This window comes from Mustela nivalis, assembly GCF_964662115.1.
Source record: "Mustela nivalis genome assembly, chromosome: 13".
NCBI lineage: Eukaryota > Metazoa > Chordata > Mammalia > Carnivora > Mustelidae > Mustela > Mustela nivalis.
In genome coordinates this window covers 80,628,720-80,655,661 of record NC_139032.1, presented here as the reverse complement: position 1 = coordinate 80,655,661, position 26,942 = coordinate 80,628,720, and the positions used below count along the sequence as shown (strand labels likewise).

At 58.4% G+C, this 26,942-nt stretch overlaps 1 protein-coding gene across 16 annotated transcripts in view; it reads right to left on the bottom strand.

The window, feature by feature from the left end:
* Nucleotides 1-720: 720 nt before the first annotated feature.
* DAB2IP (DAB2 interacting protein) overlaps nt 721-26,942 on the bottom strand; it is a 185,530-nt gene continuing 159,308 nt past the window's right edge. For 10 of the 16 annotated variants that reach the window (XM_082695332.1, XM_082695330.1, XM_082695329.1 and 7 more), the window contains 12 exons: nt 26,135-26,233; nt 24,777-25,331; nt 21,679-21,823; nt 21,451-21,595; nt 18,972-19,208; nt 17,172-17,373; nt 15,388-15,566; nt 12,677-13,565; nt 11,832-11,984; nt 9,511-9,704; nt 4,633-4,720; nt 721-3,832 (listed from right to left, as the gene is read on the bottom strand). In XM_082695332.1, the coding sequence (XP_082551458.1) occupies nt 3,665-3,832; nt 4,633-4,720; nt 9,511-9,704; nt 11,832-11,984; nt 12,677-13,565; nt 15,388-15,566; nt 17,172-17,373; nt 18,972-19,208; nt 21,451-21,595; nt 21,679-21,823; nt 24,777-25,331; nt 26,135-26,233 (3,054 nt within the window). In that variant the 3' untranslated portion in view covers nt 721-3,664. The remainder of the gene's footprint in view (nt 3,833-4,632; nt 4,721-9,510; nt 9,705-11,831; nt 11,985-12,676; nt 13,566-15,387; nt 15,567-17,171; nt 17,374-18,971; nt 19,209-21,450; nt 21,596-21,678; nt 21,824-24,776; nt 25,332-26,134; nt 26,234-26,942) is intronic. The other 6 variants (XM_082695331.1, XM_082695327.1, XM_082695326.1 and 3 more) reach the window with 3 other exon arrangements.

The window sequence follows — 26,942 nt, the reverse complement described above, 5'->3', positions numbered from 1 at the left end:
TTGGGGATCTGATGAGACACATCCCTGCCCCCTGTTGTATCTGGCCCCCCTTCCGAGGGGATGGACTGAGGCCTGGCCATGCCCCCTCTCAGCCAGGTGTGAACAGGACGGCACTGACCCCTTGGGGTTACTGGGCGGGGCCTGGCTCCTGCTGAGTCAGCCCCTGGCTGCAATGCCCCCCCTCCACCTACATGGGTGCAGCCGAAGGGGTCTGGGGGCTGCTTGGTTTCAGAGACCCTGGGTGGGGCCTTGCAAACGGGTCCGGCTCATTGAGAGCCACATGCGTTTTGGCCTTCCAGCCACTCGAAGCTTGGTTTAGCCGCTCAGCCTTGACCTGCTGGTGACACAGACCAAACTCCTGCCCCTCCCCTGGAGAAAGCATCCGAGCGAGGCAGGAGATGGTGTCTGCCACAGGATGTGCAGGAGCCATGCCGTCCCCCGGAGCTGTGGGACCAGCAAAGAACTCTCTTTGGAGCTTCTTGGGGCAGGAAGGGCCCTGCAGATGGCACCAGTCCGCTCCCTAAGCGTTGAGACCCCACCTGCTGGAGGCAGCGTTCACTCGGTAAGCGGAGAGCGCAGCTCCCCGTGCTCTGGGAGTCTCCCCTGTCCACGACTACTGCCAGGGTGAACCCCGCACTGCCGCCCCTCGGTAAAGCCCGCAACTCAAGAGTCAGCCCTGGAAAATCTCCTGAGACATAGCTGAAGGGAGAGGAGTCAGGCTTAAAATAGCTAAATAAATCTTTAATATTTCTAATTGCAAATGTACAGAAATTGCACAGCCACACAGTTGTAGAACACCAACAACTTTCTCTGTACATTATTACATGGTTAAAAGTCACAGCCGGAAGGAGGACCTCCAGCCAAGACTCCGACGTTTGCATTTTTTTCTTTTTCACATACTTACAAAAGGGGGAACAAGGAGGTGGTGTGGGGCTGGGGGTGGCTTTGGGGCCAAAGGTGTAGAAAAGAGGGTCTGTTTCCCTGGACAGCCTGCCTTCCGCGGATGGGCGGGGGGCAGGGAGAGAGGCGTACCCCGGGGCAGATGCTCTGGGGGGAGGGGGGGGTGGAGCTCTGGTCTTGGTTCCCCACCCCCCTTTCTGGGCAGTCGGAAAAAAGTCTTCACTTATAGGAAGTTTGGCAGTTTCCTTCACCCTAAACGTAAGAGTTAAGCAAAAAAGTCAGGCCTCTCTGTGTTGGCAGGGGAGGAGCGCTAGCTGTCTCTGGCAGACTCTGGGCCTGGGGCCCCACTGGGCCTGGGGCTTACCTTACCAGAGCAGGGCCTGCCTTCCCTCCCTCCCCTTCCCTCTGGCCCTCAGACAAACCGGCCCAACCCTGGGACAAGGGTTCTGCGTGGCTGGGACAGAAGCCACTTTGCTGGTCCCGTCAGGGTGCATGTCCCCAGCCACCCATCCAGACCGCACGCTGCGAAGCCAGCAAGTGCATGCCGCGGGTAGGGAAACCCCAACACCCGATCCCAAACCTCTTCTTCCTGCCCAATACTGTTCTCTAGATTAAAAAATAAAATACACACCATCGGAGAGCAGCGGTCCCGGGCAGCCCTCGGCAGCACCAGGACTAAAGACTATGTACAACCATTAGGTGAAATAGTTACATTACAGTCGAACACCAAGAACATTTACAAAAATTGTCAGACTTGCAATTCAGATAAAAATCTGTGAAGAGTCTGTACACTTTTACAGTTTTTGCACTAAGTAAATAAGGCTCTCGGCCTGAGAGCTCACAACCCACGCCAAGGGCCGCCAGCACCAGACCCGCGCTGGCCTCCTCCACCCGGGGCCCCGGGAACCTCCCCCGTATTGCTAAGAGGCGCTCAGTCCGAGGTTGCTCTACGAGGCATCGAGGCATTGGTGGGAGAGGGGTGGGGGGAAGAGGGGAGGAGACCGAACCAGAGGACGTCACTGGGGCTGGGCCCTGCCTGTGTGGGCAAGAGTGGGGGCAGCGCCATAGCCCCCACGGCCTTCCTTCCTGAGGTCTGTGACCCTTGGGGGGCCTGCCCTCGCCTCACCGGCCGATCTCTGGCCACACCGAACTGCAGGCTGCATCTGAGAGGCCCCTCCAGGGACACGGGCCAGGACGGGGTGCTGCACGATCTGGGCCACCCTTCCCGCACTCCCCGACCCGGCGGGCTCTGCGGGGACCTCGGCCCCTGGCAGCCGCAGGCCTCCAGTCCCAGGGCCGGGAAGGGCTCAGGCTCTTTCCGAGGGTCTCCCCGGCTTCCCGAGGCTGAGGCGGAGGGGGTGGCTCCGCGGCCCTGCGGCTGGGCAAACAACCAGCTCTGGCCCGAGTTTACCCAGGGCTGGGGGCAGGGACAGGAGGGACTGAGACAGACCCAAGCCCCTGCCCACCTATTTCCCGCAAGAGGGGGGAGCAGGGAGGGCTGAGAAGCCACAGAACAGCCTAGAGCTGGGGAAAGCCAGCCCCAGCCGTGCCCCTGTCCTGTCTGCAGCGCCTGGGTCCTCGGCTGGGGGCCCGGGAAGGGTGAGGAGGCAGCCAGCCGCACACACGGGGCCTGGTGCAGGCCGCTGCTGTCTTGGAGAGGGAGCAAGGCTAACATCCTCCAGGGCTGCTATTTCCCATGCAGTGCGCACGCTCAATTTAAAAGGCCCCTGTGTTCCAGCAAGCGAGCAAGCGGGCTTTTGTTTCTAATGCATACTGTGAAAGGAAAAAAAATCACAGTTATCCACCTTCTCAGGGCCTGCTGGCATCAGACTTTCTTTCCACCATCCATCAGGGAAGGTCGGCCTTTCTTTTGGGGTGAGCACCAGCTGGCCACTCCCCACGCGGCCACCACATCCTGGCACGCCAGCCCCGGGAGGAGGGCGGGTACCAGGCACAGGGCCATCTGGGCTGGCTCCGCCCAGATCTTTGGCTTTGGGGAGGCCCGGAGGGTCAACCTGGGCCCAGGGGGCAAGGGAGGGAGGCTCTGGATCCTCTCCACAGAGATGAGGGCCCAGAAGAGCGAGCCAGGATCCTCACTGGGTCTATTTGGCAACATGAATGGCGGGGGGGCGATTTAGGGAGTCTGGGGACAGGTACATGGGAAGTCCTCGGTTCCTCACAGCCAGGAAGGGTCCCCGGAAGGACTGCATGCAGGGGCAGGTGCTGAGGGCGGAGCCCTGTGGGGACAGGAACTCTGATGGCTCCATCCCTCCCACCCTCTCCCTGCCTGCCAACTGGCCCGGCAGCCCCGGGAAGCGACCGGGAGCAACGGGCAAGTCCCCCAGGGCAGGGGCCCCGAGCCGGGGCCCCGCCTCTTCAGTCCTCCACCTCTGCGGTGCTCCCCTCTGCACTGCTCCCTCCCGAGGGAGGGTGTAGGGGCTACATGCACTTGGCCAGGTCAAGAAAGAAAGGTGACACACACCAAATTCAATAACCAACAGAGACATATTTTGGCAGGCCCCTGCTCCCACCAGGCCATCCCCTCAACAGCGTGCAGTCTCCTTGGCCTGCACCGAACTCGCTTCTCGGGCCAGGAGAGGGGAGCAGGCCCGCGCCGCGCCAGTCTGTCGAGGCTCCCTCCGTGGCACCTCCTGGACCGCAGGTGGAGGGAAAGGGGGGGGAGCCTGGGCCTCCCGCCCCCGCGCTGGGGCTCCCCGGGCTGAGGTCTGCCCCGCGCCACCACAGTCCTCCCTCCTCGGGCAGGTTAACAGTGGCTGCTGTTTCGGAACTCGCCGTTCTCGGTAATCTGCAATTTGGTGGGGTTGGTGGGGGAGACGCCGTTACGGGCTTGCATGCTGTACCTCTCTTTCAGCTGCGTCAGGGCGCTCATGAGGCGGGCGTTGGCGGCGTCCAGCGAGGCGATGCGCTTCTCCTGGGGGCAAAGAGCGCATCAGTTGGGGCCGCAGGGGGCTGTGCTGGGACAGGGGTCTTCCCAGGGCTGACGGTGGGGAGGACCGGGAGCCCAGGGCATGTGAAGGGCGGGAAAGGGGCTGAAGTCATGGGGCCGTGGGTGTGTGGGAAGGAGGCCGGGGAGCAGGTGGCCTCAGTGCCGTGGCCCGAGACCTTAAGCCAGCCTTCCTGGGTCTCTCACATCACTGCTTCTCCCCAGAGCGGCCCAGTGGTGTTGTCCACCAGGTATAAGGGTACGAGGTCTGTGCCCTCGCTCACATGCGTGTAAGTGACACAGAGGTCACAGCTCCTGGCTGGTCCGTGCTGCTCAGAATCTGAGCAAGGCCTGGCCCTGTTCCTGGGTGAGTGAGGGGGAGGAGTGCAGGGAAGGCGAACGGAGGCCAGAGTGTCTTCTGGGCCTGCTCTCTCAGTCCCCCGGGAAGCCACAGTTCTGAACTAGAGCCCCTCTGCTCTGTCTGCCCAGCCTGCTGTCACCCCATGCCGTCCCCAGTCCCCTCCTGAAAGCTTCCACTCTTGGGTCAGTACCCACCAAGTCACCCCAGTAGGGCAGAAGGTGCCCCACCCTTTCCAGAGCCTGTGCTAGTGAGCTTGTGATCCACTGAGACCCTGAAGCCAGACTTCTCGGGTCAGAGAGCCTGGCCTCCTGTCCCTCCTCAGCTTTTACAGTGGGGGTATGACTGGGGGCGAGGAGATGTCCAAATCAGCCCGCTCCTTCCCCCAGGTCCTTCAACACCTCCGGCTGACCAAAGGGCCAGAACCCACCTGGGCGTCGATGATCTTCTGTTTGGAGTCTACCGCTGCTTGCATCTCAGCATGGTCCTTCTTCAGCTCCTCCTCCACTGACATCAGCCTGTGACCAGACCAGAAGGACAGTCCAGCTGGCACTCAAGGGAGCAGCTAAGGAGTTGGGGCGGGGGGAGGGGGCTTGTGGGAAGAAGCCATCACACGGGCACAGAGGGCACATACTAGAAGAGCCCGTTCAGCGGGCCTCCAACCACTGATAAGAGATGGGTCTGTTCCTTCTTATACTTAACCTGCTCCAGACTCTGTTCCCAAATTCCCCAGAAGCCCTTGGAGGTGCCCATTTCTGGATGTTCTTCCAGGAGCCACAGTAGGTGAGGAGGGGGTTAGATCTTCACCGCCCCCCAGAGCAAGGCAGGGGGTGTAGTGTCAGAAGATCCAATCTATGGCATAGGGGGAGGATTAAAACTCTGCAGGGCTCTAGGGCTTTCTCCACCCACCCACATTCACCAAGACTACGCTAAGACAGGTGCGGCACTCGACATAGTGAGATGAGTAGAGATCTCCATCACTCAAAGTTACAAGGTGGCAGGGATACAGACAGGCAGACACCAGCCATGCCCCGCACGGGAGGCCTGGAGGCCATGGGAATGAGAACAGGGAGTAGGTAACTGTCCTGGGGTATCAACGGGGTCTGAAGGTGCAGTAACAAGTAGGGGAGATGGGAGGAATGCCGTGTGCAGAAGCCCAGAGCTAAGGCACGTGTGTGTCTGTCACCAGCTGCTCCTTCCCTGAAACCCCTCCTGGCCTCACCTCGTGGTGCACCTGTCAATCACAGTGGCTCATACCTACCTTCTGACTCTCTTGCATTAGTTTCTGGACTCCACACTCTCTGGGTCTGCCTCCTAGCTGGCAGGCCACTACTCTGCCGATGCCTGTTGCCCCTGCCCCCAGCATGTCAGGGCCCTGCGGGGTCAGTCCCAGTGCCCGTTGTTCTTGTTCCCCACACTCTTCTCAGACAAGCTCACCTGCTCCCAGGGCTTCGTGCCCATTGCTACCTGCACAACTTCTCCAGGCCTGCAGAGCTGTAACCTAACCCCCGGGGGAGCCCCTGATGCAGAAGGAGCACGGGGAGGTCAACTGTGCCAGGGCAAGTACCCATGGGGCCTTGTGCGAAGTCAACAGGATTAGCAGTCAGGGAGCACTGACCAGGAGGAAGGGGTGAAGGGCCACACCAAGGGGGGTTCCTTGTCACAGTAAGATCAGACACTGAGTAAATCCTATAGGAAGTAGGGAGGGAAGACCAGGGAGCAGAGGGGCACCAAATGGCGTCAATCTGAAGGGAAATTACACTAGGGGAGAGAGACATGGGCTTCCAGTTGGTGGGAAAACAGGGACTGGGTTTACCCTCCTGCCATCAAACAATAATACTAAGAAACTAGAAATCCAAATGAAAATATGGAAAAAAAAAAAAAAAGGCTTCCCGGCTATGATCAACAGGCAGTGCGTCCTAAGGAAAGGGAATGCGTGAGCTGAGCCCCGCTCACGGCCTGGAGTGTCCCGGTCCAACAAAAGGGAAGTAATGTCATGGAGCTGAGGAGAGTCAGGGAAGCAGTGCCCAAGAAGAAGACACAGGGAAAAGTCCACGTATCTCCTGAGAGTTCCCCTTGATTCTTCAGCTGGGGATGGGTCTGCAGGCCTGTGAGAACACAGCCAGGCTGGGGCAGGAACCACGGGAACATTAGAATAAACAACCCCAAGGAGAGCTCACACTCCTACCTGGCAGAGTAGAAAGACATACTAACACGGGGACATAAAGTAGACTCCCCAGAAGGAAAGTGGAGCCAGGTTAGGTTAAATTAGAGGCTGTCCAGACCCACCCCAACAAAGCTTAAACGTAAGCCTCCAAAGAATCAAACTAATTCCAAATAACCTCATTGTGTCCCAGAACAAAGCCTCAGAAATATTTAAAAGAACATAAAATATCCCACACCTACATAAAAGTCACAATGTCTGGCATCCAACCAAAAATCACCAAGCGTAAGAGAAAGAGAAAAATAGAATCAATAACCAGGAAGAAAATTAATAAAAACAGACTCAGAAATGTCACAGACGACAGAATTAGTAGAAGTTGAAACAGCCATTGTAAATATATTCCACGTGTTTGAGAAGATACAGAGGAAAGCCTAAGTATGATGAGAAGAGAAATGGACAGAATTTAAACCAAGCTGAAAGTCTGGAAGTGAAAAATACAGTATCTGAAATGAAATGAAAAAATACTAGGTAGGATTAATAACAGATTAGACACTGAAGAAGAAATGATTATTAATCTTGCAGACACAGGAATAGAAATCACCTGATATATAATGGAGGGGGAAAAGTATAAAAAGGGGGCACCTGGGTGGCTCAGTGGGTCACACCTCTGCCTTTGGCTCAGGTCAGGGTCTCAGGGTGCTGGGATAGAGCCCCGCATCCAGTCCCGTATCCAGCCCTGCATGAAGCTTTCCACTCGGCGGGGAGCCTGCTTCCCCGTCTCCCACTGCCTACCTCTGCCTACATGTGATCTCTCTCTCTCTCACTTTGTCAAATAAATATATAAAGTCTTTTAAAAAAAAGTTTAAAAAGAACACACTGGAGCTTCAGAGTAATGTGGGATAATATAAAGCAGCCTAATGTATACAGGATGGGATTCCTAGAGGAAGGATGGCATACCTACAGATTCAAGAGCTCAAACCTAAGAAACATGAAGAAAACCATGCCAAGGATCATCATAATCAAATTATCAGCAATCAACAATAAAAAAAAAAATCTTAAAAAAAGCCAGAGAATAAAGACAGTTTAAATACGAAGGAACAAAAGTAATGACAGAATCCCTACTATTACAGTCTGACAGGGCCCAACTGGGCCCACTGCCTGTTTTTGTAAATAGCCACACCACACGCACAGTTCTGCTCAAATAGCATGGCTGAACACTTACAGAGGCCATATGGTCTTGCAAGGCCTAAAATATTTATTATCTGCCCCTTTATGGGAAGTCACCAACTCTTGCCCTAAAGTGACAGAGATATAGCTAATAAGCCAGTAAGAAATAAAATACAATCATAAAAATGCTCAATCCAAAAGAATGCAGAAAAAAAGGAACAGAACAGATGGTAGGAATAGAAAACAGTAGCAAGATAAAGAGATTTAAACCCAATTATATTGATTATTACATTAAATATAAATGGTCTAAACACTCCAATTAAAAGGCAAAATAACTGCCAGATTAGATAAAAAGCAAAAACTGAAAAGGTGTCTACAAAAGAAACTTATTTATATAGAAAGACACAGATTGGTTCAGAATAAAGTTGGTATATCTAAAATCAACATCAAAGTAGATTCCAAAGTATTATGAGAGATAAAGAAGGTGATTTTATAACAATAAAGATGCCAGTTCATCACCAGCACATAACAATCCTAGATGTGGATGCAGAGTTTCAGTGTACATGAAGCAAAAACGAAAGAAAAAAGAAATACACAAATCCACAATTACGATTAAAACCTTCAATATTCTTTTCTCAGTAAGTAATAGAACAATGAGCACTTAACAAGTAGGCAAAAAACTAGTAATAACATAGGAGAATTCAAACCATGCTACCAACAAAATCGATAAGCAACATTTCCATTAGGGAGGAAGAACAGCGGGATGGGTTAGTAGAAATAAATGTATTAAGCAAACCACTGAATTCAGAGACCACGCACCCTTCAGAGAAGAGAAAGGATGAGGAGGTGGTGGTTAGTTTGAGAAGCATTTCCATTCTTGAAACCACACACATGAAGAGAGCTGAGAACAGAGCTGGCTGTCAAGTGAACGGTGGATTTCTAGTCAGCCCAGTTATAGGCCCTCTGCTCATGCTAACCATTTAACAATGAACAAACCCACAGGTAAGCGAAGCAAACAATAATTAGGAGCAGAGAAACAGGCAGCCTAAAGAGGAAGCACCTGGGAAGGGTTACTATAGTGGATGAAGGAGGGCGGTGGGGGAGAACCGTCCTGGCTCTGGCAGGCCTGCAAAGCCTGTCCAGATGACGGACTTGAATCATGCAAACAAACAAGCTGCAAAACCCACAGCGTGTCCTCCTCAACCTATTACTGTCGTGAAGAAGTGAACATCACGACTGGGACACCATGGGACGGCCAGGATGCTACATCTTCACTGCACTCCCCACCTACAGACATGAATGAGTGTGTACTGCCCCACCCATGGGTGCAGACAGAGACAGCATGTGATATCCAAGCCATCAACAGAGATGAGAGTCAGCATCGAAGCCAATGGAGATCTTTGCTGGATCCCTCACCTTCCAACTCAATAGATCCCAAACTGGCATGGTTGAGATGCCTAAACTCCCAAGGACCCTAATCTCAGCAACTGGCACCGAGACACCCCGATGCTCTTGGTAGAAATCTGGGGTCATTCTGCCTCCTTCTCCTTCACCCACTGAATGTAACTGACTTATCCCCACTTTTCCTGCCCTGAGTTGGGTCCTCACTGTTTCCTGGCACCTCCAATCCCACCTCCCCTGACAGTGCTCCCCAAGAGCACAGAACTCCTTCCAGGGGTCACAGGCCATGTCAGCTGGCCTTGGCTGACCTCCTGCTGGATCCAACTCTGCATTCTACCATCAGTACACACTGATGGCGGGGCTCCCCACGCCCCAGGCTGCTTCCCACCTCCAGGCCTGTGCCACACTGTCCCTGTCCCCTGGGACACTCTCCTCCTTCCACTCCCATCTCCCCCTGCAGCTGATCAGCCCTTCCTCCCTTCAGGAGGGCGGTGCAAAGGTCTGCCCACTGTGTGTGTGAGTGGGGGTGGGGAGCGGGACCAGAACTGGCCCAGAGCAGGAGAAGGCTGTCCTCACCTGCTGATGATGCCCTTCATCTGGATGTCCTTGTCCTCCTGCTGCCGCCGGAGCCTCTCCTCACCCTCCTCCAGCCGCGCCTGGTACTCTAGCACCAGCTTCTGCGTCGTCTCCTCCTGGCACTTGAACAGGGTCTCATACTCTTCCAGCTTCTTGGTAGAGATTCGCAGCTTGTCCTGCAGCACCGCCAGGTCCTACCAGGAGGGCAGCGTGCCATGGGCACAGCACCCAGGACAGAGAGCACAGCCTCGTGAGCCCGAGCAGGAGCGCAGGGTGGGAGGGAGCCCAGCTCGGGATGTACCAGCGGTCTTCACCACCTCAGCCCACTGGACACAGTGAGGAGATGCCTTCGGGGCCCAGCCGGAAGGGCCAGGGTGAGACTCCAAGCCTGTCCCCGTCCAGGGCTCCTCCCCTCCTAACTCCCACCCCTGCAGCCTGATCTTACAGCTATGAGGGAATGAAGATTCAAACCTAAATCTCAGAAGCAAGGATTGAACTAGAGCACTGAGTTTTTTAAAAATAATAAACAAATGTTAAAACACACTCTTGAATATATTGAGATCTGACAGTGCCCTGAGAGATAGGGACTCCATAGGAGGGGGAACCAAGGCCTCAGAAGGTTCTCCAATCCCATGGGGACTGACCCGTGGGGTGAGACCCTAGCCTCCCAGCCTCTACTCGACCATAAAGCAAGGGCAGTGGCATGGGGAAGTGAGGGGGCAGAGAGGCTAAAGGTAAGGTGGGGTTGACACCAAGGGGTTGGGGGCCAGGGTGCTGCGACAATATGGGACTGGGGAGGCAGGGGGAGCCTCTCCTGGAGTCCTAGGCAATGCAAGCCTAGGACTTTGGCAAAGGACCACCCGAAAGTTGGAAGGCAGCAAGTCCAGATGCTGGTCAGAGGCCCAGCCCCAGCCCAAGCTAAGCTCCTGAAGCAAAGCTGGACCCACAGGAGAGCCTGGCTGCAGGACAGATGACCCCGGCCCGTCCCAAGTGTTGCTCAGCCACCAGAGCCGGGTAGAGAGCATCCTTCCTGACAGAGGCAGTGCCACGTCTCCAGGGAGCTCGAGAGAAAAAGGTCTCCCCCGGATCTGCCTGTGGGGGTTAGCAGCAGAGAGGATAAGAGAAGCAGTAGCTCGTTCAGCCACGGAACGGCAAGGAAAAAGAGGGCACTCCAGCTGCAGCCTGACCTGTGCAAGTCACAGACGGGACTCTGGGTCTCCGAGAGGTGCAAGAGCCCAGCCCCAGGCTCACAAAGGGAGTCAGCGCTAAGGCTGGCCCAACTTGCTGCCCAACCGAACTCTGGCTCTTGGAGCACCGAGCCCCGTGTCGCCCTGCCCCCTTCACGTAATTATGGTGAAAGCAGGTGGATGCAGTGGACTAAGGGGATGGTGGAGGGTGGCGGAATGCAGCATGGACGTGAACGTCACCCTAGGCCGGGGGAGGGAGAGCTGCCCCCCTGACCTCCGTGCCCTCGCCTGAGAGGCTGCTAAAGGCTTTCCCAGGGCTGAGGCAAGGGCATCTAGGGGAGTGGAAGAAGTGGCTGCCATTCTGGGGTGGCTCTGCGCTGGGTCCTGCGTCTTCTGGGCTCTGGCCCGCAGGAGGACACAAGAACCAGCTGTGGAACACGGCAGTTGCCATGACAACGGGCAGAATTTGGGAGGACAGAAGCCCCCCCACCGCCCCACTAATTGCTAGATGTGTGTGGTGGGTGGAGTCTGGGTATTTCAGAACTGTTTTCCCCCCAGCGGCAAGAAAACCTCTCAGTAGCAGTTGGACCCTTTACCTGGCTCTTTCTCTCTCATGTCCTGGTGGAGACAGGAACTGGGCAAGAGCCAGGCTCTGGATAGGTGCAAACCCAGAGTGGGGGGCCTGGTTGGGGACAGCCCTCCCCGCTGTCTCGGGGAACCACACCTCTCTGCCCCCTCATGCACGAAACTCCCTATGACGGTCTCCATGTGCCTCTCTGGCACTCCCAGCCCGCAAGTCCCAGCCTCACAGAAGCTCGGTGGCCTGGTCACTCAGGGAAGGGGTTCCCAGAGGTCTGAGGACTAGGAACCAGAATCTGGATTCTGTACAATCTCCAGCCGAGCCTCACGTGCAGCCGGTACAGGAATTCTTAGCTCTAAGTGAAATTCCTCTTGCTGCTCTTTTTCCAGAGTCCACGGCTGACGTCCGTATGGGGGACCAGGGGTGGAGAGGGGACTGGCCATGCGCAGGGAACAAGCAGTACCTCTCATTCAGGGCTCGAGGGGAGAGAACGTTGCCAGTGGCCATAGGCAGGCAGCCCCGCCCTACCCCGAAATGCCAGGGTCCGGCTTTACCTTTTCTGCTTGGCTGAGCTCCTCCTTACTCCTTAGCCTATCCCTGTGGGGGGGGTCTGGGCCCAGGCCCTCGTCTTCTAACAACTGCGCGTTCATGGTCAAGAGCCAAGCGGCTGTGCGGTCCAGGGCATTGGGGCTCACAGGTGAAGGGCCCTACAATGAAACACAGCTGTGAGGGTCTGGAGGGAGGCGGGGGGGGGGGCCACCAGGTGAGTCACAGGGACAAGTGGCTCAGGGACATTGCAAGGGTAGGGGACCTCCAACCGGCCAGACAGTTACTGATACAGTCCCCGACTCAGGAATTCCCACTCCTGATGGCAGCCTGGGCAGAGTCAGGAGCCCAGGTGGCCTGAGTGCCCCTCTCTGCCACCCAGGTGAGAGCAAGTGAGCTCGGCCCGGCGGGTGGGCAGGCATTCAACCCAGAGCACATCTGTCCCACGTACTGTGTGTGGCCCCAGGGTGACAGGAAAGTCCTGGAGGCCAGCTCAGAGCACAAAGGTAGGGGTGCTGGGGGTCTGGTCCTAACCTGGGTGGGGCCCGGAACTGGAGATAAATGGACCCCTCCCCTCTCTCCCTGACCCCAGCTGCCCCTGGGAGAACTGGCAGAGAGACCCCAAGGCCACACTGTTCCTGGTCAAGGATTCCGGCAGGGACCGGTGGGCCTCGGGGGAGAGGAGAGGTGGTATGCGTGGCAGGCTGGTGGGATGGGGCCACGTGTGGCCTTGTTCAGCATGGGATGGCAGCTGAGGACAGGTGAAATGACCAGGAGGAGCAGCACGACACGAGTGGGGTATGACGGCCCGGCAGCCCGAGAGCACAGCCTGCCCTTGGACAGCACCACTGACCTGCTTGTGCACTGCACGAGGCTTCAGCTCCGGGCTGTCACCCTTGGACGAGGATGAGGGCTGCCGAAGCCGGGCTCCGGGGCCAGCCCAATCAGGCGAGGCCGACGCCAGGGTTCCACTCGAGGGCCGCGGGTACTGCAGGGTGCTCAGCAGGGTGGGTGGCGTCCGGCCACGGGGCGCGGGAGGTGGCGGCGGGGGCGGCGGCGGCGGCTGGTCGATCCTCCGCTGGGGGCCGGCACTGTTCTGCCGCGGCACCGTGGGCTGCCCACCCTTCTCAGTCAGTGACATCTGCCGCCGTGCCAGCTCCCCGGGCCGCCGTGCCAGGTCCTCAGCGGCGCTGCTGAAACTTCCCAGCTTAGCAGCAGCTGCCAACTCCTCACTGTTGCTGTGGGAGCTCAAGGAGCTGTGGCCCTCGGAGCCCGAGTCGCCCAGGCCACGAGGTGAAAGCGGCAGGCCGGCCGCCATCTGGTACACGGGGTTCTGGAAGGAGAGTGGCGCCAGTAGCTGGGGCCGGCCTGGGGCGCCCTCGGAGGTACCCGGCGTGGTCGGCGTCTGGCCTGCCCGCCGCACCGTGGCCAGCCCTGCCAGGCTCGCTGGGGCTGCCCGAGCCGGCCACCCGGCCACCAGCTGTGATGCCGGCGCCTGCCCATCGGCGGTGAGGGCGTCGGGGCCCGCTGGGGAGCCCGCCTCCCCGTCCAGCGTGCGGGCATCTTGGAGGTCCACCATAGACAGGCTCTTGCCACCATTGGCCATCTGAAGATCAGGCTCGTTGGCTTCCGAGTAACTTGAGCTGCGGGCAGGTGAGGGCTGGACCCCGGAGGACCTTGTGACAAAAAACAAGTCCTTGTTTTCGGGGGTTGGAGACGGTAACCGGGTGAAATCTATGAGACTGCAGGGAGACAAGCACACACAGGGAAAGAAGGGGGAAGAGAAGAGCTGTTGAGTGCGGCCAAGGCGGCTCCAAACCAAGAACCCCGCCAGCCTGCCGGGGCCTGGCAGCCTGAGCACGAGCCGGGGCTGCGGGGGGAGGGGGAGGCAGGGCAGGGGAGAGGAGGTGCGCGGGCTGCAGAAGTGGGCTGGTCTTACAACCAGTGGCCTGGCTGCAGCACCAAACCACAGCCCCGGCCGCAGCCCCTGGTGGAGGCCACCTCAGGGACTGGGCGGCCAGGACAGCCGCTCCTGCACAGCACCTCCTTCTAGGGGCCGGCGCTGCTAGTTCCAGGCCAGGCAGCCCGGCACATCCGTTCCTGGTTCAGCTACACCTTGGGACATTGGGTGCCGCGGCCTGGAGTGTTCTAGAAAATTCCCCCTAGCTAAACCCAAACCCACAATGCAGTGGCTCTCTGCTATCGAAGGGTCTGACTTCAAAGCCACAGGGGCTCCTGCAGCCTCTTCCCTCTTGTTCCTCCCCAGACTGACAACCAGAATGGGGACCTAGTGAAGCCTTCCCCCCCACCTCCACCCCTACCCCGCCCAGCCTCCTGCTGCCACCTTTGTCTGACTGGCAGGCGGGGGCTGCTGTTCCTGGCAAAAACAAGGAATCAGAGGAGGTGTGACTCAGGCAGGGAAGGTCTGCACCTGCAGAGGCAGGCTGTACCCTTCCCCCAGTGCCCCAGCCTCTCCCTGGCCCCTCCCCGGAAGCGGGCTCCTTAGAAAGCACAATGTGGTAGGTCAGGTGGGCTTCGGAGAGGAGGTTGTAGGGGTGGGGTAAAGAGAGCTCTGAGCAGATGGGGGCTCGACTATGGGGGGCTGGAGTTGGCCCAGCCTGGGATGGAGAGGTGCCGGGCTCCCTCTCAGCCTGAACTGAACTCTACCAAAACTGCTTTGTCTCGCTCGGCAGCTTGAATGAATGGACGCCCAAGGCTCACAGGGAGCTGGGAAGTGGCGTCCAGGCCTCTGCACCGCTGGCCTCCTCCCTGGCCTCCAGTCCTGCACACCACACCCCCGAGGTTCCTGATCTCAGTGCCCTTGCCTGCTTATAGGCCTGCCACCGCCTCAAGACAGGACCTGACTCCCGGCTCTGCTGTCTAGCCTTGTCCTTACAAGTTGGCCCAAAATGGCTGCTGCAGGGGAGGGCATGAGTGGGGCAGAAATAGTTCCCCATAAACCCAAGTCTTTCAAAGGAACATCCTCATTTTGATATTAATATTCGAGAACGTTCTGCCTCCCTGTCCACCAACTGCTTTATTTACAGGTCACTGTGCCTTTGGGGCGAGAGCTCAGACTGTGGTCTGGACCTCCGACACCTCCCCTAGTTTCTGGAGCTCCCAGACTCAGAGCCTTGCAGTCAGTCACCCTGCACATGCCTGAGTGCTACTTCTGGAGGTTGATTCAGACGCAGGAAATACCAACAGAGTATTCTGAACACACGACTGGGTAATCTAGACGTATTTGGGACCAAATGGTTCTTCAGCAGAGCATATTTCTCCAGGTCTTTGTGTTAGTTCCTCTACGTAGAAGGCCTTTTCCACCAATGGAAATATTCCTTTACCTCACGAGCCCCAAACTATGGCACCACCTTCTCCAAGAAGCCTTCCCTGATTTTTCCCAATGGAGGTTCACTGACTACAGCCTGCGTAACACATTTCAAGTCTCATCTAGCTTATTTTATAAACATTTGTGTAGACGTCCTCCTCCCCAACGGGCTATAGACTGCCGCACCTTGCCTTCATGCGTACCCCACAATACCCGGTAAGCCTAGCAGGTCTTACCCAGAGAGGTCGTTCTCTATCACCATTTTTTGCAGTCCAGCCGAGATGCTGCTACTGCCAGAGCCAGGAGTGGAGGCCAAGTCGTTGGTCCCTGGGAGTTGCCCACTGCCCGGGGTGCTCAGTGCTGTGTGGACATCCCTCAGGATTCGAGGCAGGGGCCCCAGTTTGGATATGATGCTCTGCAAACACACAGTAAGAGGCAGGTGTGATCTGTGGGGGCCACTTGGGAAGGCCAAGTGCTTTGCAGCTGCAGAGGAGCCCCTTGGAAAGGCAGGCCCTGCCCTCCCCCACCTGTCAGATCCAGCAGGTCTGGGAAGCGGCTGGGAAGGCCAGGAATCTGCACATGAACATTTTTCCCAGGCCTCTCAGTTATTTCTGGGAGTGAGAGAGGGGCGCAAAGCACAAAGGGAAAAATGGTGACCCAGCCCAAGCCTTCAACCCGGGTTTGTCCTATCCCTGTGCCCCAGAGAGGGGAGCCCAGGGGGTACCCCAGAATCTGCCACAGTGACAGCTCCTTCTCTGAGAGGCTTCTGGGATGCCCTCTACTTATGCACTGGCTTCCAGGACTTTGTGCAGAAGGAAAGTGTGAAACTCATGTTGTCAAGACAGCACAGACTTGAGAAACAGACAGCTCAATTTCAAATCCTGGCTGCACTGGCATCAGCCATGACGGCAGCAGCCACCATCCGTGCTTCCACCTGCTGGAGCGGATGTAGTGGTCGGAGGCCGGCTCAGGAACTCAGCAGGCAGTGGCCAATAGGGAGTGACCCCTCTGGTGCCTCTTGCAGCCAAAGGGCAGTGGACTCCCGCAAGCAGAAAGAGTGCAGCAGCAGAGCGCTGGGATGAACCCGAGAGTCCAGCGACAGTGCGGTGGCCTGTGTGCTCCTGTTCCAGACAGTGTGCGGCCACCAGGTCACAGCGGTGATGCGGCAGGACTTTCAGCAGTTAGATAGAAATGCATACTGTGGGCCCACCAAAGTTCCCGCTTGACCACGAACACGAGGAAAAGAACTCTGTGCCTGCGTGTGTACTTCACCCACGAGCAGAGGAATCTGGAGAGCTGCACACCAGAGGGCCCTGACTGAAACTGTGATAGCAGCAGGGAGGCCTTCCAGCTCTGTCTCGGCAGTAACTACTTTAGTCAGGTCTCGTGAGGTCCCGGAAAGCAGAAGATATTCTGGAAGCGGATCCTGCAGGCCTGGCCCTTGCCGACAGGAACCTGTCCACTGTGTGGGCTGGGGCTGCGGGGCCAATGGGGGGGCCCCAGGTCACGGAAGGTGCCTGCCAGGTGGCTGCAGCAGGGTTAGAGGTGGCTGGGGAGTAAGATTTTCAACTGATGGTCAACGGCAACTCTGGAAAGGTCTTCGCCTTCCTGCCTGACATGGGGGGGTACCGCATCTTCAGTCTACATTTTTCATGTCAGTGGCCTTAAACCCTGAAGTAAGGACATTTCTGGAGAAGCAGCAAAAGATGATCACATTTCTCACAGGCAGGGAGCACACCGTCCACTCACTGCTGAGTGTGCCCAGGCAGAGTGAGAGCCCCAGTGCACAAAGTGGGCTCCCGTGGCATGTGCTGGCCAAGTGAATGGGACACGCCCCTCCCAGGAAATGGGGCCCAGAGCCCCCCAGCGCATGCTGACAAGGCCTGGGCTGGCACCTCCGGCTCCAGCACCTGAGTGGGCAAACACTTTTGCCCCCCGAATTAGTCTGGAGGAGGACCCTTCAGCGCTGAGGCATCCTCTGGCCCAGCCCGACCCCCTGCAGCCCCATGGGGCCAGGCACCTGCTCCAGCTGGCTGACGGCCTCCCAGAGCAGCGAGTGCAGACTAGAGAGCTCCCGGCCCAGGTCAATGTAGCCCTCGAAGCCGGCCGTGTTGGAGACGGTCTCAGGGTTGGAGATCTCCAACAGGAAGCGCTGCATGTTGGTCCACTCGTGCTCCAGGAACTGGTTCATGAATGACATGTACTCCTCCTTGCTGCCAAACCTGGACGGAAAGCAGGCAGGGTAAGAGCTCCGGGGCCCCGCCCAGGAGCCTCCCTTCTCTGAGGCCCTCCGCCTCCTCCACTCCCAGCCCTCCGCGCCCACTGCAGCGGCCTCCGTGCCACTCACTCCCCTAGCCGGCCAATCTGTTCTGATTCAGGGCCCCCTCGTTCCTGGCTAAGCCCAGAGACCCTTTTCGGGACCTCTTCTCACAGGACACGGAACACTCTGTGGCCCTCACTCCCCATTCACTGCTGGTCAGTCTCCTTCTTTTCCGCCAGGTTCCAAAGGCTTGAAGTCTAGATGCCTTTCAGTGCATGTCTGGCAGGCCTCTCTGCTGAGCTTTTGGACGTGCACATCCACATGCCCCTACCCTGCCCCTGGCCTGGCCAAATGACATCCGCTCTGTTGCCCCAGACCCAGGCCCTGCCACCAAGCTGCCTATCCTCAGGGGGGACACCACCATCCCCCAGATAGCTGAGCCAGAAGTCTGGTGGTGTCCGGCTTCTCGCTTCCTCACCGGTGAGACCTGCTGACTTTATCTTCCAGAAACCCCAGACCCCACAGCCACTGCCTCCTGTAGCGCCACCCCTCGCCCCCAACACTTCTGCCACAGTTTCTTTTGTGGGCGGGAACCTCCGCTACCCTCTTGGCCCCGGCCCCCAGCTGCCTGCTGTGCTCCCTCCACGTGCCCCTGACGTTCAGGCTGACGGGTTTAGGACCCCGAACGGAGGACAGCCAACCTCCCTCTTGCTTCAGGCTGTCCAGGGGCTCTCCCTGCCCCACCTGCACCTCAAGTCCCTGTGACCTCTCGCATCTCGCCTCCCACTCCCCCTGGCCCGGCACGTGACGAGTCGGGGATGCCGGCACAGGACCCTCCCGGGGCCTGCCACACCTCTGCCTCTGCTTGCCTCGTCCTGACACATGGCAGGGGCACGTCTCCCAGGACCCCAGCCCAGGCCCCTCCCAAGAGGCCTGGGCGTCTCTCTCACTGCTCTGCTACTTCTCCCACATTCCTTCTCCCTGGGGAAGCACGGGTCCGGGAGGCTGGGGCCAGATGTGACTCAGAGCCCTGCACAGAGATGCCTACATAGGGCCCCATCCACACTGCAAACGAGCCCTTCCGTTTCCACCCACTGGCTCCAAGGGACAGCTAAGAACACTGAAGTGCTTTCTGAGCAAAGACATCCTTCACGGCATCAAACAAGGACAGTCTGAAACAACCTGAGAGCCCAACCATGCCAGGCGGGTCATGGAAACATGGGCCATTCTCCCTGGAAGGCATATTAGTCATTCATTGCAAAATGAGGCTTATGAATGTTAAGTACACGGGATAATCCTGATGATAAAATGTTAATTCAAAAAAGCAGAAGGAAAAAATATCTCCTCTTCTCACCTTTGAAAATGAAGGAAACGTACCCAAATGCCATGTACTTTCTGTAGGGGGAGGATGAGGGGTGGAGATTTTGTTTCGCACAACGGGGTCGGGAAGAACTGAGGACGGCGGGGCCATACAGGGGGACCGTGCGCCGCCCAACTCCAACTCATGCCCGTGCTCCAGCCGGCGCCCAGACTCCGTCCCGAGGGGTGCCCGGCACTCACTTGGCGAAGTTGGCCAGGTTCTGGGTGACCTTGGCGATGAGGGTGAGGGTGCGGGCGGTGCGGTCGTCAGGGTACTCCTGCAGCAGGTTGAAGAGCGAGGGCGACATGATGGCGGGGCAGAGGAAGCGCAGGAACAGGGAGGCACTGATGAGCCGCTCGCTGATGTCGGGCCGGCCGCGGCTGCTGCACTCCTGCCGCCACGAGGCAAACACCTCTTTCAGCTCCCGTGGGAAGACACTGAGGGGACAGAGGACGGGGAGCCAGTCATCGGGCAGGGTGCCGGGGCAGGAGGGTGCACAGCAGGGACCCAGGTCTGGGCCTGAGAGCGGGGGAGGTGGGCTGCGGGGGAGCTAGCCAGCACAGGGGAGCAGGGCGCAGCGAGGGCCAAGGGAAGGCTTGCTGGAAGGAGCAGGATAGTTGAGCTCCAGGCAGGGAGGTGGGCTCTTCACAAAGGGGCTGACAAGGGAGGGGCACAGGCACAGAAAGGCCAGGTCTCTGTCCCAACAAGAACCAGTGGCAGTGGCTAGCCTGCCCAGGGGCTTCACCCTCCGCCTTCAACACCAGGCACGAGGCACAGGGAGGAGAATACAACTGGGACCGGCCGCTGTTCCCTGGATGCCATCACTGGCTGCTGAGACTCACTCCCTTTGCTTGAATCACGTGCAGGAACTGGACGGCTTCAGCCGAGCTCAGAATGATCAAGATGGGAACAGCCTAATCACAGGATGACAAGACAGCTTTCCCCTTTCTCGGCGGGAAGGCAAATGGAGGGAGTGTACCCCCACCCACCCACGGGGGGCCAGTGGGGGTAGACAGGGGTCCTAGCACCCAGCTGGGGGCTCTCTCTGCTGAGCACCCACAGCCTGCTATAGTCAGGACCCACCGGCCAATCTTGAAGTGGTTTCCCTGGTCTTTACCCAGAAAAGAGATGCCTCCCACCCCAGGAAGGACCAGGCTCAGCACTGCACAGACTCTACACCTGGTTCCATCACTGGCTCTGTCACTGGCTCCATCACTGGCTCTGTCGCTAGCTCAGGGTGCTCTGAGCAAGTGCCCAGCCCTCCCTGACCTTCAGTTCCCTCACTCTTACAATGAGAATAGGGCCTGCCCTGCCAAGTTCACACGAACATCTCAAGGCCATAGGAAGCCTTAATCAACTCACAAGGCTTTTGCCCAATAAGCCCAGCACCTGCCCAGCAGGCTCTCCACAGTGAATGAGGCTGAACCCGCAAAAGCATGCCGGAGAGACAGCGACAGGAGCAGGCCAAGGATCCCTAGTCCTGGCCCTCGAAATGCCTGACCAAGACCAGGCATTTCTGCCAGGAGGCAGCTGTGGAGCAATGACATCTGTGGAAGGCCTGTCCAGAACAGAAGGGTGCCTCTGGGCGCCTGACAAATATCACAAAGAGGAAATGGGAAATTGTCCACGGGTGTTCCCCTCTGTCCCACACCCAGTCTACCCTGGGAACGGGCGCTGGAGGGTGAAAGCACAGCCCAGCCCAAGGGCGGGAGGTATGTTCCCAAAGCGTTCAGGGCTGTCTCTCACCACCAGGTCCCGGGATCACTTCTGGCCCAGCCCAAGGGGCCAGGCTGACCCTAGTTGGGTACCCTGTGCAGCCCAGGGGCAGAGGACATAGTAGGGGAACATCCATTCTGCTGCCTCTGGCTGTTCCCTCTGCTCCCTGCCCGCAGCTCTCACTCACCAAGCAGGCCTATCTCTGCTAGTCTTTCAGGAGCAGCAAGCCATTCCGGGGCCCTCCTAGGTCCAGCCCTGAGCTGGCAGATCCAGCTGCCCCCAGGGAGTTCCAAGTATATGCAGGAAACAGATCCGGACATAGGCACAATCCCCCTCTGACCGAAGTGCTCAGAGGGGGTGAGACAACCACGTTGGATACCATGAAGGGGGGCCGCTGAGGGGAGGCAGGCATAAGGCCTTAAAACAGGAAGGGAGGTGGCGTGTGGTGGTGGGGCTGCGGGGGGAGGGAGGCCCTGCCCAAGAAAGGAGTGAGGTATGGCGCAGGGGACAGGTGGTGGTGGCAACCCTGTGGACAGCGGAGAGGCCTCGCATGAAGCCATCTGCCTGGCCCTGGAGGGTGCCTGGACGGGTCCTTGCCTACCTCGCTCCCCACGCTGAGGCTCCGACACCTGCGACAGTGGCCGGCCCACGGACGGGGCCCGCTAAGAGACTTGGTGACGCGCTGCCCCATCAATTCTCCACCCCATGTCCTGCACAGATTCTGGGACCCTCTTCTACATCGGAGAGCCCACCAAGGACCAGGACAGGGGGCCAGGCAGGAGGGAGGTCCCCTCCCAGAGCCACCACTTGGGAGCTACGTGAGGTTGCAGCTGGGCCACCAGTGACCTCATCAACCCTCCACTCTATCGTGTAGGAGTCATGGAGGATGGAGCCCGAGGGCCTTGCCCGGCACCCTGCGGGCACACTGACACAAGCAGGGCCAGGGGCGCAGGCGGCACTGACCAGTAGGAGTTGATGATCTTGCAGAAGGCCAGCTCGCAGCACATCTTGAGGTTGCCCTGGTGCTCAGGGAGGTCGGCGGCCGAGCACTTGCTCGGGTCTACTTCGCAGTTCTCATCCGACTCATACAGCGCTTTGATGAACTCACCTGGGGCAGGAGGCAGCGAGAGGGCGTAAGGACTGGCGGGGTCGGGCCTCCCACCACCCGCGGCTAGCCTGCACCCTCCCTACCTAGCGCGTCCTGCAGATACTTCTGGCCCACCAGCTTGAGGTACTCCTCGATGGCCTTAGTGGCCAGTGTGTTCTCCCGGAAGATGAGGTGTTCGTTGTCCCCGCAGCGGTCCACCTCTGACATCATCAGGTCAGTCAGGAAGTCCTGGGAAGGGAGGTGAGAAGAGCAGATGTGAGCAACCCGGACCGCAGGACCCGAGGATCCCAGCCCCACCCCGCAGCCAGAAGCACCCACTTCTTGCAGCTGGTCCGCTGGTGGTGCCCACCTCTGGGCAGTGGCTGCCCACCACTGGCAGGTGAGCACGGGCAGCCCACGGAGGGCAGACAGCTGGAGGTGGGGATGCGAGAGTGGGTCCAGCTGCCACATGGAGCCGGGAGCCAACTGCACTGTGGTCAGCCCCGCTGGACTCAAACCCTGACCAGGCCTGGCCAGGAGACCAGAGCGGATCTCCCTTCCCGTCGCCAACAGCGATAAAGAGGACACATGGGCCACCCCCCCTCCACTGTATAAACAGCTGCCACGATCCTCCTGCCCGTGACTCTGGCAGGGGCTCCGACACCAGACAGATTTGTTCTGTGCCGCCCCACGGGGGGGAAGCTGTCCAGACACCCGGGAAGGCCGTGGGCCATGGCTCAGATGGCGAGAACACAGTCCTTGGCTTGAGTGGTGAGGCAGCCCCTCACCGCTGTGGGTCCCAGGCTTCTGGAAGACAGCTGTGAACCTGAGGGGTCTACGGGTCCCCTACACAGTGTCACAGGGAGACCCTGGAAGGAGCCTGAGCCCATGCCCTCTCTCCTGACTCTGAAGATGAAGTACGGTGAGCCTGCCTCCCTTGGGAGCCCCTGCCTCCTCAAGCCCTCAGCCAACCCTGGGACCTGGGGGAGGGGAAGAGAGGGAATCAGAGACCTAGCAGAGGGAGACAGAGGTGGCAAGGCAGCCAGCATGGGCCGAGGTTTCTGGTGCCCTGGAAATCCCTCACACTAATATGCACTGCTTTGGGCCCTCTGAAATCACAAGTGGCCCCTGAAATAGAGAAATCAGTTCTAGGTGCAGGAGACCTACCGGCCAAAGTCGGGAGGGGGAGTGGCTGATGCCTCTCTGGGTATCACACAGCCCGAGGACCCCTTCCTGCCCTACGGATGAGCTGTAGGGCCCCCTTCTCTGAGGACACAGAAGCAGAGGCAAGTACTGCCATGGGGCCTTGCAGCTCCACTGGGCTCCGGCTCCCGGTCACAGGTCTTCCTCAACTCCTGGGGTGGGTGCGGGGCCCAGGCTGGGATGAGAAGCTCTCTTTAGAGCTAAAACCCAATGAAGGGAAAGAGGCACAGAATAGTAAAGTGACCTGTCCAAGTCCACACACAGCTACCTGGGCCAGATCTGGAGTAGGGATGGCAGGGAGAAACCCTGGAGTCCAAGGGCAGGAAATCTACAAAGTCACGGCCCTGGAGGGCGGACCCTGGGGAGAGGGCAGGAAGGTGCTGAGGTGCCCACTCACACAACCTTTTATCTCAGGATTGCAGGGCCCTTACTAGACACTCTGCCTCTCCCCCAGAATGCCCCATTAGTTCCCAAGTGTTCAGAGAGAAGAAGCTCACAGGCACATCACCCCAGCTCAAGTTACTCTCCATCGTTCTGCCTAATGATCCCCCAGGCCCACTGAGGGCAGCTAGAGCCTGGCGTCCAACTCCCTCCACGGTGGGGACCACAAGCCTTATAAAAAAAGGTCACCGCAGAAGGAAGTCGGATTGCCAGGCCAGCCTAGCCCTTGCGGTTGGGTCTTGAAAGAACAGACACAGCAGCAGAAGAGACCTCGCTCACTCCCTCTCTGGGGGCTGGGGATCCCTCAGTTCATTCGGTTTCCCAGCAGCCTACTAACACTGACCAGAGCTTGTCCAGCCTAGTCAGGTCCAAAGGCTGGGGGGGGGGAGGAAACTCAGCATTCCCTCCCCGTACAGAGACCATGCTGAGGAAGTCCCTCTCCTTGAGGGGGGCCACCAGTCCAATAGGCAGGGCGCTCTAGAGGGCCCAAAGGGGGCTAAAGACTTCTGGGAACAGGTAAGGGAATAAGGGGCCCTGATGGGAGTTATGAGCCTGGGACCCCAACCCGCATCTCCCCCTGCCCCAGACTGTGAGGGCTCAGGACCTTGACACATGGCGGTCCCTCACCTCCATCACACGCCACTTGGCTCTCAAACCACACCATGTCCAGGGCACAAAGGCCTGGCTCCTTCTTTTTACTTCATAAATGTAGATAAGACATTTGTGTTTTATTCTCCTATGACATGGGCCAGCACCCGCGGCCTTCTGCACTGTCCAGTCCTTCTCCACTGAACCCCCTTCAGGTAGCTCCCCACCAATGGAAGGGGCAGGGTGGAGGGGTGGGAGTCCACCTCTGAGGCCCACAGAACCACGCTCCACCGTGCTGGGCAGCTGGGCAGTGGGGGCCTTCCTGAAAGAGCCTACTTGTCTCCGGAGTCAGGTGCGAGGGGCTGAGCGCAGCCTGGAAGATGAAAGCGGGGGGCAGGCAGAGAGGTGGGACCCTCCAACCCTACAGGAGGGCCTGCCGGATGGCTCTGGGACAGTCCCTGTTCCGTGGGCTGTGGGGCCAGGAACAGCTGTCACCATAGCGGGCTGACTGCTGAACAGCACAGGCACTGTGTGCACCATGTATGTGAGCCTGGCTGTGAGCCTGTGTGCCTTACGTGGGAGGGGGAGGCTGGGGGCTAGGACAGGCCGTCACATGTCGGGGATGTCACCTGAATGCTCCCTCACTGGATATGTGTCAAGGAGAGGCCAGCCCTCGAGGGCTGCAGAGAGGCCCCTCAAACCTGCTCCTTCACTCTACGCCACGGCCCCATCCCTCGGCTCCATGTGTGTGTTACCAACCACCTCCAACCGTGGAGGAGGGACACAAAAGCCCCCCATTCTGTGACACAACTCTGGGGCTTAGGGGGCCCACCTGGCTGTGATGGGTGCCTCTGTGAGAGCTAAACGCCGTGACTCGGACACAGGGGACAGTGGGTAACCTAGTACGCACCACCAGGCCTCCATGTGGGCCACACAATGTGCAAAGACCCACCTGTGCCCACACACGCACCTTGACCTTGCCCGTACTCTGCAGAATGTGCACCAGGGCCGACGCCATCTCCTCCTTGGTCTTGGCACTGAGGATCGGCTCGAGGGCTGCACAGAGCCCCAGGTAGTGGTTGGTGATGTGCTCGGCAAACTCCTTGTACATCTCCATGGGCAGGATGGTGATGGTCTGGTAGCGCGCCTTGATGCGGATCATGGGCCCGGGGCCCTTGCCACCCTTGGGGTTGGGTGTCACCACCGGGTACCACTTCTCCACAAACTGTCGCCCGGCCACGGAGGCAGCCGGCAGGCTCACCAGGCCCAGGTAACTGTTGCGCTCCTTCTTCTTCTTCTTGTCCGTCTCCCGGTACAGGTGGACGGTGACAGTGCGCAGGGGTGGCAGGTTGTGGAACTCAAAGTGCTCCCCCCAGAAGACATTGTCGGTCTTGAGCTTGCCCGTGGTGCGGGCGTAGAGCACGTCGTCCAGGCACAACTCGCACAGGTACTTCTTCTTGGCCGGCAGGTCCTTGGCCTCAATCACCCACAGCTTCAGGATGTGCTCCACACGCCGGCTGTTGTCCTGCACACGTACAAGGGGGCCGCGCTCACCGTGGGGGCTGCAGAGAGCTCTCAGACCCGGGAGGGGCCCAGCCCCGATATGGGATCAGGAGGAGGCAGGGACAGCTCTGGAGTCTGGCGGACAAGGGGCTGGATCTGTGTTCTGCCTTGCACTGGCCCACTGACCTTAAGCCTGTGACTTAACCTAAGCCTTGGGTCTCTTTTCTGTGAAATGGGAACGAAATGGAGTGACAGACCAAGTAAGAGGGCAGCACAAGGCCTGGCACACAGCAGACAACTGTGCCATTTCCCGCTCTTCTGCATTCGCCGGTCTGTAAAGTCACTTAGAGGTGACCGCTGCTAAGTCCCCTTCTTTATTAGTGAGGTCACGGTGACCAGGACTCTGCCCAGGCCCTGCAGGCAGGCCATGGAGGCAGGCACAGAAGTGGCCAATTACAGGAGGGAGATCTATGAACCTGACGGGAGGAGCTGGGGGCCCACCAGCCTAGGCCAGAGGTGCTCCTCTGAAGGAACAGCCGTCCAAGCCAGAACTGGACGCATATGGAACCAGCCATATGCATGGTTAGGGGGCAGGGTGGGGGGGAACATGGGAATTCAGGCAGCAGGGCACCAGCACCCAAGTCCTTAATGGCCCCAATCTCCGTCCTCTGGCCTGCGTCAGCCTGGCCAAATGGAGCTCCTACTTCGGGGGCCGACACCACTGCCCACTCGAGCAACGCCTCCACCCCCCATCGCGGCCTACACCCGAGAACCCTACTCCGTCCCCCTTGCCAGAGTCTGTGTCTGGTCTGGGTCTAGGCTTACCTTGTTGGGGTGTACCGCTCGCCGGAGGTTCTCCATCCACTTATCCCGCTCGGCTGCCGATCGGCAGGAGAAGCACTTGCTTCCCGACGATGTCGTCACCTGGGGGACGGGCAGGATAGTGTCACAGGAGGGGAGCACAGCAAGGCTGCTATGACGGAAGACCTCTGGACCCTGGAGGACTTCAGCCGCCGAGTCTGCGCCACAGCCACAGAGAGGCAGAACAAGGCTCACAAAGACCACGTTTGCAGGTGACTCGCTGAGACCCAAGGTCCCAGAGCAGGTCAGCAACAGCAGGACAGCCCATGCCTGGACCAGTTGGTGCCTGGCCCCGGCTCCCCACCCTTGCCTCAGCACCCTTGTCCACAGGAAAGCATCTTTCTGGCTCCAGCCTCTCCACCAGAGGTGGCAGGAGAGAAGGTGAGGGGCCCCCTGTCCAGGTCAGAAGGCAAAGCTTACCCAGAATCTCCCTCTACAGGTAAAACCACAGGCACCAAGGACACAACCACCAGTAAGCACAAAGGATCACCTCAGTCCTCAGTTGACACCTTCTGACAGTTCTTTTCCCAAGTGGCAGTGACCATAGTGATGGTCACAGAAACTTAGCATTTTGGGGGCCACACTGGAGAAATAAGAATCTAGGGGCACCTGGGTGGCTCAGAGGTTTAAGCCTCTGCCTTCAGCTCAGGTCATGATCTCAGGGTCCTGGGATTGAGCCCCGCATCGGGCTCTCTGCTCAGCAGGGAGCCTGATTCCCCTTCTCTCTCTGCCTACTTGTGATCTGTCAAATAAATAAATAAAATATTTAAAA